The sequence below is a fragment of the Diuraphis noxia genome, unplaced genomic scaffold, assembly GCF_037042655.1.
Source record: "Diuraphis noxia isolate RWA-SAM2 unplaced genomic scaffold, SU_Dnox_SAM2 contig0001, whole genome shotgun sequence".
Lineage (NCBI taxonomy): Eukaryota > Metazoa > Arthropoda > Insecta > Hemiptera > Aphididae > Diuraphis > Diuraphis noxia.
The window spans coordinates 38,022,353-38,038,631 of NW_028301711.1; the positions used below are offsets into that span (position 1 = coordinate 38,022,353).

The following is a 16,279-nucleotide window of genomic DNA, read 5'->3' on the forward strand; positions in this document are numbered from 1 at the left end:
TTCCGTGGTGGGGGGGCCAGGGACATGGAGCTCTTAAATGAACAAAAAAATCATAATTTGAAAACTTATGTAAACTAAATTATGAAATATGTATTTAAAAAACATTAAAAAAATTTATAAAATAAATATACCGCGATTAGTTGTTTGTATTCGATGTTTTTGTTATTAATTTATTGATTCCTATTAAGGTAAAATAAAAAAATCAATAAATTTTTTTGACAGTTTGCAAAACGATTTTAATTATTTTATTAAAATTTGAACCCAACAAATGAAAAATGAAAATATTATAATGAAGTACTAATACAATTAAAAAATTTAAAACTAATCCAAGCAAAAAATACCAACTATAAAAATTAACACTAAACTGTATTTAATAATTAATATTTAGATATATGATTTATAATATAATTCGCCATAAATAGCATTTTCTTGAGTTTTTTTTCCCCAATAATACTAAATACATAGACCTAAAGATGGTTAGTACAAATATATTAATATTATTAGTAACCATCTGCTAATAATTATTAAGTACCAACTCATTTTCATTAAACCATAGACATAATATTGGTCTTTGCAGCTCTATACTTAATGTTATCTCCTATAGGTTCTAATTAAAGAAAATATTTTGTTTCAGTATTCAATGCCCGCAAGACTTAAAGAAGTGCACATCGTAAATCAACCGTACATATTTAACATGGTGTTTTCAATGTTCAAACCATTTATGCAAGAAAAATTAAGAAATCGAGTATGTTTAAACAATTTAAAATTATTTTTCAATAAGAAGAAAGTTAATAACTGTGGGGGGGGGGGGGCTGTAGTGGCCAGGCGGATTAAGGCGTCAGTTACGACGCGCACCGTCGCCGGTTCGAATCCCGGTCATGGGCGGCATACCCTTCCAGGCAGTTCACGCTATCTGGAAAGAGAGGCCGGCGCCCTCCCACCCGGGCATTGCAAAAACCTAAGGGTGCCCATTCGAAATTCCGCCAAAAAAAAACATCCACAAGTACCAAACCTGTAGGTTCCCTCCCCCACAGTTCCATAGGTTAATGACCCTTGTTGTCGAAGCCACGACCCCCCCCCCCCCAAAAAAAAAATAACAAAATAAAAATATTTTTCTAGATATTTATAACTGTACAGTTAATGGTCAAAATTGAATATCATTTTAATTTTTGAAAAATGTGGATAGTTAGATACATTTTATTGTATTTAATATGAAGAACATATTACGTAAGCTTATAATAGACTGTACTGTAATGATCTCTAGTAGATAGATTATGTAAATTATGGGTATATCTAATTATAATTTTGTATTGACATTTTGTTCAGTTACAAAATATAAAACAGTTGCAAAGTATATAGTTAATAAACTCATACAGGGAGTGCAATAGTTTTATGCATTTTTAATTAAATATTTACACAGCACTTAAAAAATAATCATAATTAATAAACACGTCAAAAACATTTTATCGAGTCATAATTCATAACTAATAACCATGTTGAGTAAAATATAACAATAACACTATTTAAGATGATCAGCAATATTGATCACTTTTGAGTTTTAATATTAAGGTAAATTGTATGTTTTTTTTTTTTGTATGAATATGCTAGTGGAATATTTCTACAGTATAGAATGCAATGATAAGGCGATTGTTAGTATTTAAAATTTGATATTGTTTGCATATGTATTTAATTTTATTCAAATTAGATTAAAATTAATTAATTTTAGTGAGCATTGTAATTCAATGTAGTTTTTGGTGCTTTCCTGTGCCATCATATTGTCAAAGAATAAATAAAAATGAAAATAAATGAGTGATTATGACCATTAAAATACATCTATAAAAATGTTGTGTAGCAAAATAATATTTATAAATACCTACTTAGTAGTAAAGTAGTAAGTTATCCAGCCGGTTGACATGACACTAAATAACACGGCGCAAATCGCATATCATGTTCAATAATTCTACCAGGTTATTCCAACTATAAGTAGATACGAAATTATATCTGATGAAAATTTATAAATTAAATAAACAGGACGATTTACAACTTACAGTCACATAAATATAAATTAAACATTCGAATTTCGTAAAAAATTAAAAACCACTTTGATAGGTATGTCAAATATATCGTTAGGTATTGTAAAGGTTAATATGCAATATACATTTTAATTTATTAAATAACGAACGATACATATATCTTAGAAATAGCTATTTTATAAGAGTGGCCCTCGGGAGCCTACATGTGCTTATTGAAATACCTAATGGAGTTTTGGTTACCCCCACTACAGCCACCATCTTAATGCGAGTTGTTAGTAAATCACTTGGTACATTATAATATATTATTTAAGTTGTATGTACGTAGTACGTATGTTTTTCAAATATAAACACATAAGTTAAGTTTAATTGTATAATATTGAATAAACAAATAAAATACTTGGAGCGAATATAATAATATTATTTGTGTTTACACATAAAAGTGAATTTTATCCGAAGCACAACCATGTACCTACATTCCTATTATTTATCTTTTTACATTTTTTTAATATGACAATATAATAGACTTGTGTAAACATTCTATAAAATTTAATCAGTTTGCTTTATTTTTAAGTTCTAAGCGGAGAATTTGTGTTTTTTTAGTACTTACCTATGTGTATATATTTTGTAGTAGGTAGGAAAAATGCTTTAATTTTTCAACTTCAAGATGTTTACTGTTATTAAAGTGAATTTATATTGTACTTTTGAGATGTCAAAATTAAAAATGCCTAGTCATTATTTTTTTTCTAACCTTTTTTTTCAAAAATCTTTTCGCATGGTCAGAAGACTTGAAAATGTAATTTATATTCTTCTTCAGATAGTTAATTATTAGTGCAGTTAAAAAAAAAAAAATGTTGAGATTAAAACATCGATAACTTAATAAGCGTTTGAAGCTAAAATTTTAACAAAATATTAATAATCTAGTAAAATATCTTTGAATTAATTGCTCAAAAATCGCTTTTTATGAAATACTTTACAAGACCAAAATCAATTAACCTTTATATTTTAATTAAATTGTTTTAAATCATTGTGAAAAACTACTATTACGGTTTCTTGATTATTTTCACTATTATCATTTATCCTATAATTATTACTATTTGTTAAAAGTAAAAAAAGGTAAATATTGAAATTAAATAATAAATATGTTCATTAAATTCAAAAATAACGTAAACAATGTTAACAGTGCACTTTACTACCTAACTAATTTTATAATATTTACTGATGTATCAGAAATGTAGAATTTTGTATTTCATTGATGTACGATAAATAATAAAACTGGTATACCTCATCAATTGCGTTAGAACCGATTTACGGGGCTTAATTAAAATTAGCATAATATCATAACTTAGACTTTTTGTTTGATAAACCTACATTTTGTATGGTTATATTTAAAATATACTAAAAATGTTTTTGTATAACTAATTTACTTGTTTGACCTTATTTTTTGTTTTAATACTGTTAGTTTAATAATCTAAGTTTAATAGACAACTAGGTACTCAAAGTATACCATAATTATTTTCCACATCAGGTATCTAAAATCTAAAATAATGATAAAACAAAAAAAATACTATTTTATTAAACTAAACGCAAGAAGGACCCAATGTGCCTTTGTATCTAAAATTGTTAGGAATTTTATACATTATATTATTGTTAAATTTTATACATAATACATATAATATATTATAAATAATGTAGGAATTTTATTCAATGTCCGATTTTATTAGTTAAAGGGGGAGGTTAGGGTATATATATATATATCACACAACAATAATGTTTTTATTTGTTCTGAAAATTTTTTAACAATGTACCTACCTATACTTATAGCTACTGTGTCATCTGTAATTTGTTCAACTAAACTTGTGTGAGTCTTATACTTTTACACTATATCTTATATTATGTATACTACGGAAATAATGCGTCTATATACTTAAATTTTATAATTTCTACAATATTATTATAATTTAATACTGCCAAGTGTGCAAAATACGTCAATTTTTTTTATAAATATTTGATTCAATTCGGATTGTTTAAAGTAGTCATTAGTCTAGAAAGACCATACTCCGCCCTGAAAATGTAGGAAGTATTGTAAACATAAATTTATAATTTTAAAATTTCTCGAATTTATTGAGCATTATTAATGATGTCAAAATCTCATATAATATCTATCAGTGTCTGTTTTTTAAGTGCAGTGGCTTGCAACGCAAGTATCGAGAAATTTTATTATAGTTGTAAAAATTGTTTCAGATGCTTTTTCACGGTTATGATCATTCATCATTATTAGCACATCTGGATGCCAAATGTTTACCAACTAAATACGGTGGTCTCATGGACATAGAAACCGACCAAGGCATTGATTTATGGAATTTACTGTGTTATTACGAAGACAACTATAAAGGTATTTCGTAATATTAATAATACATAATTGTATACTAATGTCTGAAGTGAACCTTTTATCTATTTTAGTGGCAAATGAATTCGGCTACAAAAAGAAAAAATGATAAAAAATATATTACGAAACTCAGTAGACTAGAAACGTGTATTTTATGTTATTGAATACAGACGTAATATTTTAATTGAAGAGTTCAATTATTTGTTATTGGGTTATTGACCAAAATAAGAATGTTTATATAAATATATACATTATACATACGTGTTATTATTATTATTATTATTTTATTTTTAATATCTTATTAAATAGCTGTATTTATTATTTTATTCAAATGTATTTATTATATTAATGTGACTTTCAACACAAATTATTGTATTCAATCAAATAATAATTTGATTGATGATTATTTGTTTCTGTGGCATATATTTATAATTTTAGTACCTAGTATTTAATCATTCTACAATGGCTTGTACCACTATACATTTTGAAATTAAATTGCATTTGAACTACCTATATAATAAAACCCATATGTTTTTACTCCTAAGTTTGGTTTTATAATTCATATTTTTTAAGAAAACTGTCATCATAACTTAAATTTTAAAATTATACAAACTTTAATTGTATTAATTCACAATAATTTGTTAAAGTATTTGTGAATTATTCAGCATTATTATTAATATTAATAATACATAATAATAATTCTCCTTAATGAAAATTAAGTGGTTTAAATATTTGATACAAAATTTAAAGTTTTGATAATTATAACGTGTATAGTTGTTAAAATTGTAAGAACATACACATAGTTAAGACAAAAGAGGTGACACACATACACGTAATATATAAAAAATTATTGTGAATAACTAATATTTATTAATAATCCAGTTTAACCGATATATAACGGGAACATAGGTATTTAGTTGAGCAAATCTCACAAATGAATTCTATCGTGTACCTATAAGGATACATACGTGCATCATATATATTATATTTAATAATTATCGTAATTTTTTATGAACTTATGAATATGTATGAGCGATGAACACAAATTATTGAACAACTAAAATCCAAATTTCCACACTTTAATTACCTGTGGACTTGATACTATCGTATAATGATAAAAAAAGGGGGTTTCCTTATATTTACATTAATTTTCGGAGAACATATTATGCATATATTGTAGACTATTAAATAGGACCAATGTTTACCGAACATGATAACACGAGTCTTTCCAATGTATTTACCTACCTTGTGTAACTATTAAACACTATTAAACAAATATTATTTTGAAATAATAAATTTAGCTCACTTTTCTAATCGTGTTTAGATAATTTTTAGGTCAGGCGAATAATATAAAAACTAGCAGCACTGCTGCAGACAGCATAATCCATTAAAAAATACAAATACAATATTCCCTGAACCAAACAAATAATAATTTATATCACTATATTTTTTATCTATATAGATTGTAGGTGCGTATAAAATTATACTATATTTAATGACAAATACATCGATCATATATCAAACAAATAAGGGATTAAAATTGATATTTTAGACTGCACGGTATAAGTAAAACACAACAAACATTAGTTAAACAGAATAGTAGGTAGTCATTGGGAGTATGTTTATCCATACTCATATAATAATATCTCATGTATGACATTGGATTATCAGCGCTACGTATAATAATTCTTACTGCATGAAAATACGTGATAAATAACGTGGTAATTTGTTTATTCGAGTTTCGTTGATGTACGCGTAGTATTTACACAACAAAACCTCGTCATGGACACGTTAAAACCCATATTTTAATCAAAAATTTGATATTTTTTTTCTAGTTTCGATAGGAGAAAATTACAATAAATAATGAGAAAAATTAAGAGTAAAAAATTCAATAGCAAAATAATATTATAATAATATTATCGATTTTTTATCTGACCCATCAGCCATCGGTATACTAACAAACCAACACTAGCGCTTTGAATTGCCTATAGTTGTAGCCGGAATCATTATTATCGTGATATTTTTCGTACCTAGGGGTTTTTTTTTTATTATTATTTGGACAAGTAGTATAGAATAAGTTAGCCGTAACTTGTAATGAAATATAATTGCTAGAACACGATATCATATATTTTAAAGTTAGATTATGGAGTTTTTTCCCTTTCCCAGTTCCAACTCCCATTCGTGTTCATACACGAAACTTTATAATTATTATTGTAACAACAATAAAATAAAAATTTTCATTTTTAAGACCACAAACGAAATCCCATTTCCCGTTAAAATTATTCTCACTTCCAAACATGTCAGTGTATATTAAATTCAAATAACAATAATATGTGTTACTCAAATGCACAACAGTATATTATAGTTACTTTTAGTAGTTCTGATATTTTACATGACAAATAATTTCGATTCGTTAACCAATTATCTCTGATTTCACATTATTCACGTCAGAGAACATTTTTAACTTTTATAAATTGTGTTTCATAAATATTTATATTTCACGGATGGGGATACCGTTGTATGCCGATTGTATTTTATTAAAACTTTCAGGGGTTATCTATGAAATGTTTAACCATGGAATAATATTAAAAGACATAATATTCTAGTGGAATTTACATTCGTTTTATTTATTATCTACAAATTTTGAGGGAATTAATTTCAAAATGATTTCATAAAATATAACACTATCGTATTTCGTAAATTTCCAATATATAATAAATTATGCTAAAGTGTATGAACACCTAGCAGTAAGTAATCAATGTTAACAGTTGCTTTTTTACTTTTATCAATTTTTTTTTTATTTTTTCACAAATTTTTCAAAATGTAAACATTTCTCAGTGTTTTTTGACAGAATTAATTATTTTGCGTTTTTTGTTTTAAATAAATGAAAATCGTAAACTTATAACTACAATTATTTTTCTATTAATAAATTAATTTATATAGTTTATAGATAGAACAGAATAAGATAGATAATAAAATGAATAAATAAATAAATAATCTGTAGATAAATTTGGTAGAAATATTATATTTGTTTTTATTATTTTTTTATTTATTTCGGCACGTTAAACGATATTTCAGCATTTACTGTTTCAAAATTACCTCATTTGAACTGCTTTTGTTTACAAGGGCATCCAACCAAACCTTGGCCATCAACTCTAGAAGCAGCTGTCGATACCTGTCTCAATGAAATCGTCTTATCGGATAAAACGTCGTTTAGTGATACCAATTTTTTTTTCTACGCTGAAAATTGATTACGAATGTACATCTGTTGACTGATCATCCCACGCTCCCATATTATTTTTCGCAATTCATTATATACGTTTTTAACTACAGTTAAGATATTTTTAAAATCTAGACGTTCTCAATCTATCTGGAACATGCACTCAAACAGTATCGTTCACTTGAGCAGATGGAAATTTTTTGCTGGGTGATCACAGCATTACACTTGCTTGTGTTTTAAATCCATTAATTAATGCCATAATTACCGAAAATAGCTTCATATGGCGTTTTCCTAATTCCTTGATATAGTATGTCATTTTTTTTAGTGAATTTAACAAGCTATAACATTTCTAACAATTTTATAATATCGTAAACTACATTATCGTTCTCTTTCATTGTTATAGCTATCAGTATAATTTTTTGAAAATCTTGGTTTCCTATTTCAATGAATCCATGTATCTATTAAGCAGTGCCACGATTTTCCGTTTAAAATGTATACACTTTACACACCACATATTTTTTGTTATCAAGTACATACTTAGGTACATACTCAGGTACGAACTCCCATCTGTTTTCCAAATGTAAAATATTTGAAGTAACAAAAATAAGAAATATAATTAACAAATATACCACTTATTCTGATTTTTTAAACTAAGAATGTCTTTATACTGTATGAACTAGGTTAGGCAATCCAGATAATTTAATATAAATTTAAATTGGATATATTTGCAAATTCGTATACGAATCTACTAAGTATATTTGACACCGAAAATTCAGCTCATGACTGATAATAGGATTAATTACAATTTCTTTTTTCAGAACTTTTTGATTGGATTGGCATTGGAAACACACCTAAAATTAAGACTAAAATAACAGCTTAGTATTTTTGAACTTGTTTTTGTAATTCATTCATCATTTTGGTTTGTTCTCCATTACCAATTTTTATATGAGTTACATACATAATTTCATATAATATAATATACATAATAAATAATTTTAGTTTCACTATAGATGAAACGATGCTACCCATAATAGTTATAACGTAAAACCAATTTAATTTCTTGTAATAAGATAACTGCTAATTTGTTTTTTAGAACTTATTATTTCATTTATGTATTATTCATTATAAATTTCAATAAACACAAATTTTTTCAAATTTTTTTAGTTAAAAGCGTGCTTTACTTTGATACAACTATATTTCATATTTTCGATTTTTATAAGTTTAATTATAATCATTTAAAATATCGTAACAAATAAAAAAACATTTACTTAGGTATATAGTATCCTCGTCGATTATAACGATTGCTATTCGGTGAACAAAGTTACAAAATTGGATTGTTGCATATCGAGCTCACACTATACAGCGGAAATTTATCCTTCTGAAACACAGTTTAAAAGTTCAAGATTTTGAGATAAAGTGATAACGTCTTAATACTATAAAAAATATCCTAATATTATGGTTTATGTTTGGTAAAAATTGACCAAAAACTAATTGTAAATGTCAAAAATGATTGGTTTATGACTACGTAAAGACCATTTTGGTAAAATTTTCTATAGTTACAATTGTTGATGTACCTGTGTCGAAATTGATTGGCATTACCTGCAACATTCGCCTACTGTAAATACCCATTGGCCGTAAACCAACCAAATGCAATCGATTAATCGATCTTAAGTGGAATTTCAGTCTATCTTATTAAAATTAATACTATACCAAAATATGTTGATCACTTGAATACTGTTAAATACTTAGACACACCTTTATGCTTTATATACAAACTAAAGTATTAATGCGTTGAAAATAAATGATCTAATGGAGAAATAACGAAAGAAGAATATTATTAAACAATTCATTATCATGCTGCATGTAATAATATAAATAGTATACCTAAACAAATAATGTTTGATCACCAGGCACATAAAATTTTTATCGTCGTTCACTTGTTGGAAAAGGTTGGCTCAGAGGCCTAACTTAATATATATGTATACAATATAGCATACAAATTCGTTTCTTTTAAAATATTTAATACCTGTTGTTCAATGAATACGTTTAGGTAGACTTTTAAATAAAGTTATACAAACGAAAAAATTACGATCTGAAGAAATATATTATTTAGTAGGTATACATATTAATGCATTCAATATAAATACTTAATTTAACTATAACATCTTGAGTATATTATTTTGTTTTAGTTTTTAAATGCCTTAAATATAATATACAGGATGTAACAGAAAGATATGACATATGAAACATATAAAAGATATGACACTCTGTATATATTTAAGGCACTTAAAAACAAAAACAAAATAATATATTCAAGATGTTATAGTTAAATTAAGTATTTATATTGAATACATAACTACATTACTATTTTTTTTTTGTATAATTTTATTTTAAGAGTACGTAACAGTGGTATTTGTTGTCTCCGTCTTACCAGTGCGTTATAATATAGTAAATTTACGCTCAGCAGAACACTTGTAGCTCTAACCTAACCTTTAGTTTATAAATTACAGTGAGTCGACCTATTATGAAACTTGATGGTAAGAACATTATCTGTGTTTATACGTTGGTTTTTTACGATAATTCAATTTTTAAGTGAGTTATGAGCATTTTTAATGTACTGTATATTATATGCTCATAACTCACTTAAAAATTGAATTATCGTAGAAAATCAACGTATAAACACAGATAATGTTCTTACCATCAAGTTTCATAATAAGTTGATTCACTGTAATTTTTAAACTAAAGGAGCTACAAGTGTTCTGCTGAGCGTAAATTTGCTATATTACGCACTGGTAAGTCGGAGACAACAAATACCACTGTTATATACTCTTAATGTCTACCTAAACGTATTCATTGAACAACAGGTATTAAATATTTTAAAACAAACGAATTTGTATGCCTTTAAATTATTTTAAAATAAATATCTTTGGAATGTATTATGCTGAGTTTAAATTAAAATCAAAATATAATTAATATTTTTTCTCAGTCGAAAATATTGAAGATTTACTCAGTGTTTTTCAAAAGCTATTATTAAAACAATTAAAAATAATATCAGTACAATATTAAACATATATACAATTCGTTTTTATAAGCGTTGTAATTTTTACAAAACTGAATAATTAAACAAAAAATAACATTTGACTTTCTCATAAAGATTTAATTTTTTTTTTGCTATGAATAAAAAAAATAAATATTTATCTTAGAAACCTGTCACTTGTCACCATATTATTATATATGTATATATAATAAAATATATTTTAACCTATTCTATGATATTTTCTTCATATAAACAGAATTACACTATTCTATGATATGTCATATGTCTGTGTTAACGTATGGTATGTTAAGTATTTGACATTTTTGACGAAAATTCAATTAACATACTAATAAAATTAAGAAAATTTTAATACCTAACAATAATTATGGACGTATATAAATACCATATAAAATATAAATGATCTTTAAAAATAAGTGGTTTATCTCATATACACATTCATTTTAGTTGCCTATACCTACTCAATGAAGAGATTCACAAGCAACCACTGGCTCTTAATAAAATAAATTGAAGAGGCAATATAATATTATATTTCTGATGTGTTAGTTAATGCATAACCATTTTCAACCAATATAGAGCTCTTTCCTTTTCAGACAATTCATTTGAATTTATTTTATTTTCCAGCTAAATTTAAAAACAGTTTAATATCCTTTTTGACCGAATAAAGAAATTTAACGTTTACTTTATGTAATATATGTACATATTATATAAATGAATTAAAAATATAAGTTGTATACAAATCACTTAATAGGCGAATATTTATAAATAATAATATATAATTTTTGTTAGTAATTATATGATCAGTATCTACTACAGTTACCAAGCACTTGTTTCATCAAAATTTAGGTAATTTATATTATACATAATATACAATATAGTATTAACAGTATAATTAAATAACAATATAAAATGTATAAAACGAGCCAAAATAGGCCACTCTTTCTTAACCCATGTACATCTCATCAAAAAAGAACCAGCACCCATATGCGATACTTGCAACGTAACTCTATCAATTGAACATATCGTAATCATCTGCCCCCAAATTCACTGAAGCACGCAAGATACTGCAAAATCCAGCATCACTCTATCAAGCCTTCAAAGATGAAAACACAGTTGCAATCAGTACATTTTTCCATAATATAAACACTAAATACCCATTGTAAATAATAACTATAATAATGTAGTAAAATGTATTCCAAAATTTAATGTATACATATATATATTTTCCTTTCTTTTTCTTGTATAAATTTTAACTAAAGTAGGCTAAAAACCTGTGTTGTTGAAGCCTTAATAAACTTTGAAAAAAAAAAAAAAAAAAATGTATAAAAATTACTAATTTTTCAATTATTTAGGTGTGCGTACATATTATACCTATATATGTAAGTTGCCGCTTGCCGTCACAATCAAACTTAACGATCATCGATCAAATATTTAATGACAATAATTTTACATATTTATTTTTAAGTTGCACAATTTTTAAGAAACTTATATTTTTAATACTTTTTAATATGTGTAACATTAAGTATAGGTATATTCATCTTATAGGTTTGGTCAAAAATGAATCAAGCGAAAAAACAGATGATTGGTATCTAAGATTTTTGTTGAAATAGGTCCCACCTTTTAGTTGATTATCATAATATATATTATAATATTATTGCTTTAGTAATGCAGCGATAGATATAAATGAATATACGAAGTATATAATTGTATAAAATTCAAAGCTAATGGCCTATGCTGCCGAAGCTGTAACGTTCAATAAAAAAAAAAAAAAATGAATATACATCACTAACAGAAACATAAATAATCAGTTACTATATTTTGTCGAATATACATAAGAAATAACATTTCAGATTAAATTTTAATGAATTAAAAAAATTGAACGATATAGTTTTTGATAAAAATTAACTATTTAAATAGTTCGTTGAAAACGTTTTTTTTCATTTCTCATTCATAATATTGTATATTCATTAAAAAAAAAAATATTAAATTAGAGCAAAATATGAAAAAACTGATTGTAATCCGGGTTTATTAGAAGATTCAATAAATTCTCATAGACGCTATTATGTTTTGTGAATATTTAATTAAACCTTAGACAATATGATAACACTTAATCATTTTATATTTTTAAGAAACCTAATAATATATTCAATATAACACACTATTAAACTGTAAAGGCCGATAACTTCTTATAATATTCTTACTAGCAAAATCCTGCTGTGAGTTATATCAAAATGAACATTATCATTGTAGTGTTAGTAACTTAATCATTTGTGTGGATACGTATAAAATCAAAATTGTACGCTAATATCTATGAATTAAATATGGAGACTGTAATATATTTTACTCGTATGATATAGCAGTTTAACATCTATGTAAGTAATTTTTAAAATACATTTTATTGTGTCATGTATAATATATTAATAAGGCACCTAGAGCATATCAGTTTAGGAATCTATCGGATTTGAAATTATGAGGTTGTTTTAGGTTAGAAATGATTAGAATACTGAAAATTAGTAGTGTGTCAGTGTTTTCAAAACGTAACTCGATCAATTAAAATATTCAATATATACTTTTATGTAAAAATCAACTCTATTTTCATATTATTATTAGAGTGATAGTAGCCATTAGGTTTATATATTGCAGTAAATTTGTTTTAAAAATAGGGCATTTTATCACTTCTTAGTATAAAACGTATCTTAAATACAGTTACAATAGTTAATTTGTTATAATTTTAATTATTGTCTTTGTGTACAAATAAAACTTTTCAACTTTTTAAAATAATATCCCCCAAAAATGTCCTGTTTGTCTGCTTCAGTGGTATGTATATGTAGGTATAAATAAATATTTACTTACGTAATAGGTATTCCATAGATTCCGTAGATACATTTGAAAGGAAACTAATTAATTTTACTATATATATATATATATTATACCGTGTGTTCAATTTTAAAGGTAACAGGAAATATTTCAATCGCGTGGCCTTGAATTTGATTCGGGGTTTTTATACTGCAAATAGGACTTATAAATACATCTGTTTTTGATAAATTCTAATTTTTAATTATTTTTATCAGCGCATGCGCAGTAAAATAAAAATATCTTAAATAGGAACCACTATTTTGAAAACCAAATTTCAATTGATTTATTTTTTCTGAACAACTTTGATCGTTACAGTTTATTGATATCTTCAAAATTGCCATTTTTATGACGGTCGAAAGTTTTAAATCAGTTAATTTGTAAATACCGCATTTTTCAACGCTCTATCTTATTTACACATTTATAGGTATTATTATAACAATTTATTTTTATTAAAACTACAATGTGTATTTATTATTAAATCGAATTTATAAAAAATTATCAATATAATTTATTCGTTGAAAAATGCGATATTTACGAATTATCTGATTTAAAACTTTCGGCCGTCATAAAAATGGCAATTTAGAAGATATCACCAAACTGTAAAGATCAAAGTTGTTCAGAAAAAATAAAGCAATCGAAATCCGGTCTTAAAAATAGTGATTTCTATTTAAGATATTTTTATTTTACTGCGTATGCGCTGATAATAATAATTAAAAATTAGAATTTATCAAAAACAGATGTATTTATAAGTCCTATTTGCAGTATAAAAACCCCGAATCAAATTCAAGGCCACGCGATTGAAATATTTCCTGTTACCTTTAAAATTGAACACACGGTATATGTTTATTGAACGGTTGAATAATGCCATGGTAGATTCGATTTATCAAAAAACCATTTATATATTAAATTATACTCCCGTAATTTATATTTTTAATACCCATTATAACTTCATCTTTAGAAAAATAGGTAGGTACATTAATTATGTGACTAATCAAACGTGGATACTAATATTATCAACACTTATTCGGCTACCTCTATATATGTTTTAATTATTTTGACCATGTAATATTTGAGAATTTATGGTGTCTTGTTACACCTGATGGTGGTTAGATAAAAAAAAAAATACGGATGGATGAATGAATTCACGAGTAAACTAAAAAATAAATAATAAATAATATATATATTTTTTTTTAATAATATTATAAAAATAAATGTATATACGATTTATCTTAAAGCTTTTGAAACTGTTTTAACTTATATAATTTTAAATTATAGCAGCATTTTAAAAACATAGAAATTAAAATACATCGAATATATAATTATAATATATTATGTACTGGAATAAATTATTTGATAGAAGTCTTATTTTTATTTTTTTAACTGTGTGTTTTGTCAAATTTATGAAGACTTATTTTATTAGTACCGTTAATATCAATTTTATAAACTTTCAAATAACGAAAATTCTTTTATATGTCATATGTAATAGCTTAAACAAATTTAATTTTCTATAGGTACTGTACAAAAAATAAGAGTACATTAAAAGTACTTATCCGAAAAGATAAGATCAAATAACAATATTTTTACTATAATATAATATAATAATTTAATATAAATCTCAGAAAAAAAAAAACAAACAAGCAATGTATAAAGGGATACTAAGAAATAAATAGGCTTAAGAAACTATCCTGGTATATGGTATCAAATTACACGAAGAAATTATAGATATTTCACGAAAACCCACAAGTTTCAAAAATAAGTTTTCCCTTCTTTAAAACAAAATATATAATAATAATATGAAGGTCTTATATTTAGGGGGTTTTGCGTTGAAAAATATCACAATATTCGTCATTGTAGTATGAATATCGCGTCACAATATCTTTTACAAAAAGATGCAAGAATATAATATAATAATACTTATATTATAATGAAGCTTTTAATTTACATTTTCAAGTTAAATACTGACATTTTTATGTATCCAAAGGTAATATATTCTATAACAAACAATATAATGTTAGCATCATACGTTTTGATGCAAAGTAAGATTTATTTCCCGAAATATAAAATAAATAAACCACGCAATAACTATATAACATCATCTAGTTATAAAAAATTTGCTGTAACGGTTTTGTGCTATACATTATAAACATATTATATTCATAATATGTATACATAAATATCTTATACTTTGATACAATGATTTTGATTGTATCAGTACAACTTACTTTACGGCTAATTTCCGTGTGAAAAAGGACCCGAGAGGGAAAATTAATTAATATTTTGTTTTCTGACCAGTTGTACCAACTTTATTTAAAAACAATAAAAATAAATAAAATTCATTATTATTATTTAAATTGTAAGTTTTTTTTTTTTTTTTTGAAAACCGTTTACAATGTCCAATGCCACTTATAATGTTTAATTACAAAGAAGACATTAAATATAAGCTCGACTTATTTAATTTTCCAACCATTAAACTTTGAGAAAGCATGAAATTAATTACATTGAACGTTGTGAAGATTTCAAGTGGAATTACTTTTATTTTTTTACTACCAAACACTATGCGATAATTGGATTAAATAGTATTACTTAAAAAATCTCATAACTACAGCCGTTTCAGTACTGTGCAAAAGTTTTTTGAATACTTAGGAATACTACTTGTTACTGGTCAACCATGTGTGCAAGTGACCCAATTAAAAGTTAAGAAAAATTGAGTAATAAGTTTAACATTATAT

At 25.2% G+C, this 16,279-nt stretch overlaps 1 protein-coding gene across 2 annotated transcripts in view; it reads left to right on the top strand.

Moving 5' to 3' along the window:
* The window catches only part of LOC107169960 (alpha-tocopherol transfer protein-like), a 41,026-nt gene extending 36,281 nt beyond the window's left edge, over positions 1-4,745 (top strand). For both annotated transcript variants that reach the window (XM_015519968.2, XM_015520047.2), the window contains 3 exons: positions 635-745; positions 4,275-4,425; positions 4,494-4,745. In XM_015519968.2, coding sequence (XP_015375454.2) covers positions 635-745; positions 4,275-4,425; positions 4,494-4,528 — 297 coding nt within the window. In that variant the 3' untranslated portion in view covers positions 4,529-4,745. The remainder of the gene's footprint in view (positions 1-634; positions 746-4,274; positions 4,426-4,493) is intronic.
* Positions 4,746-16,279: the final 11,534 nt, after the last annotated feature.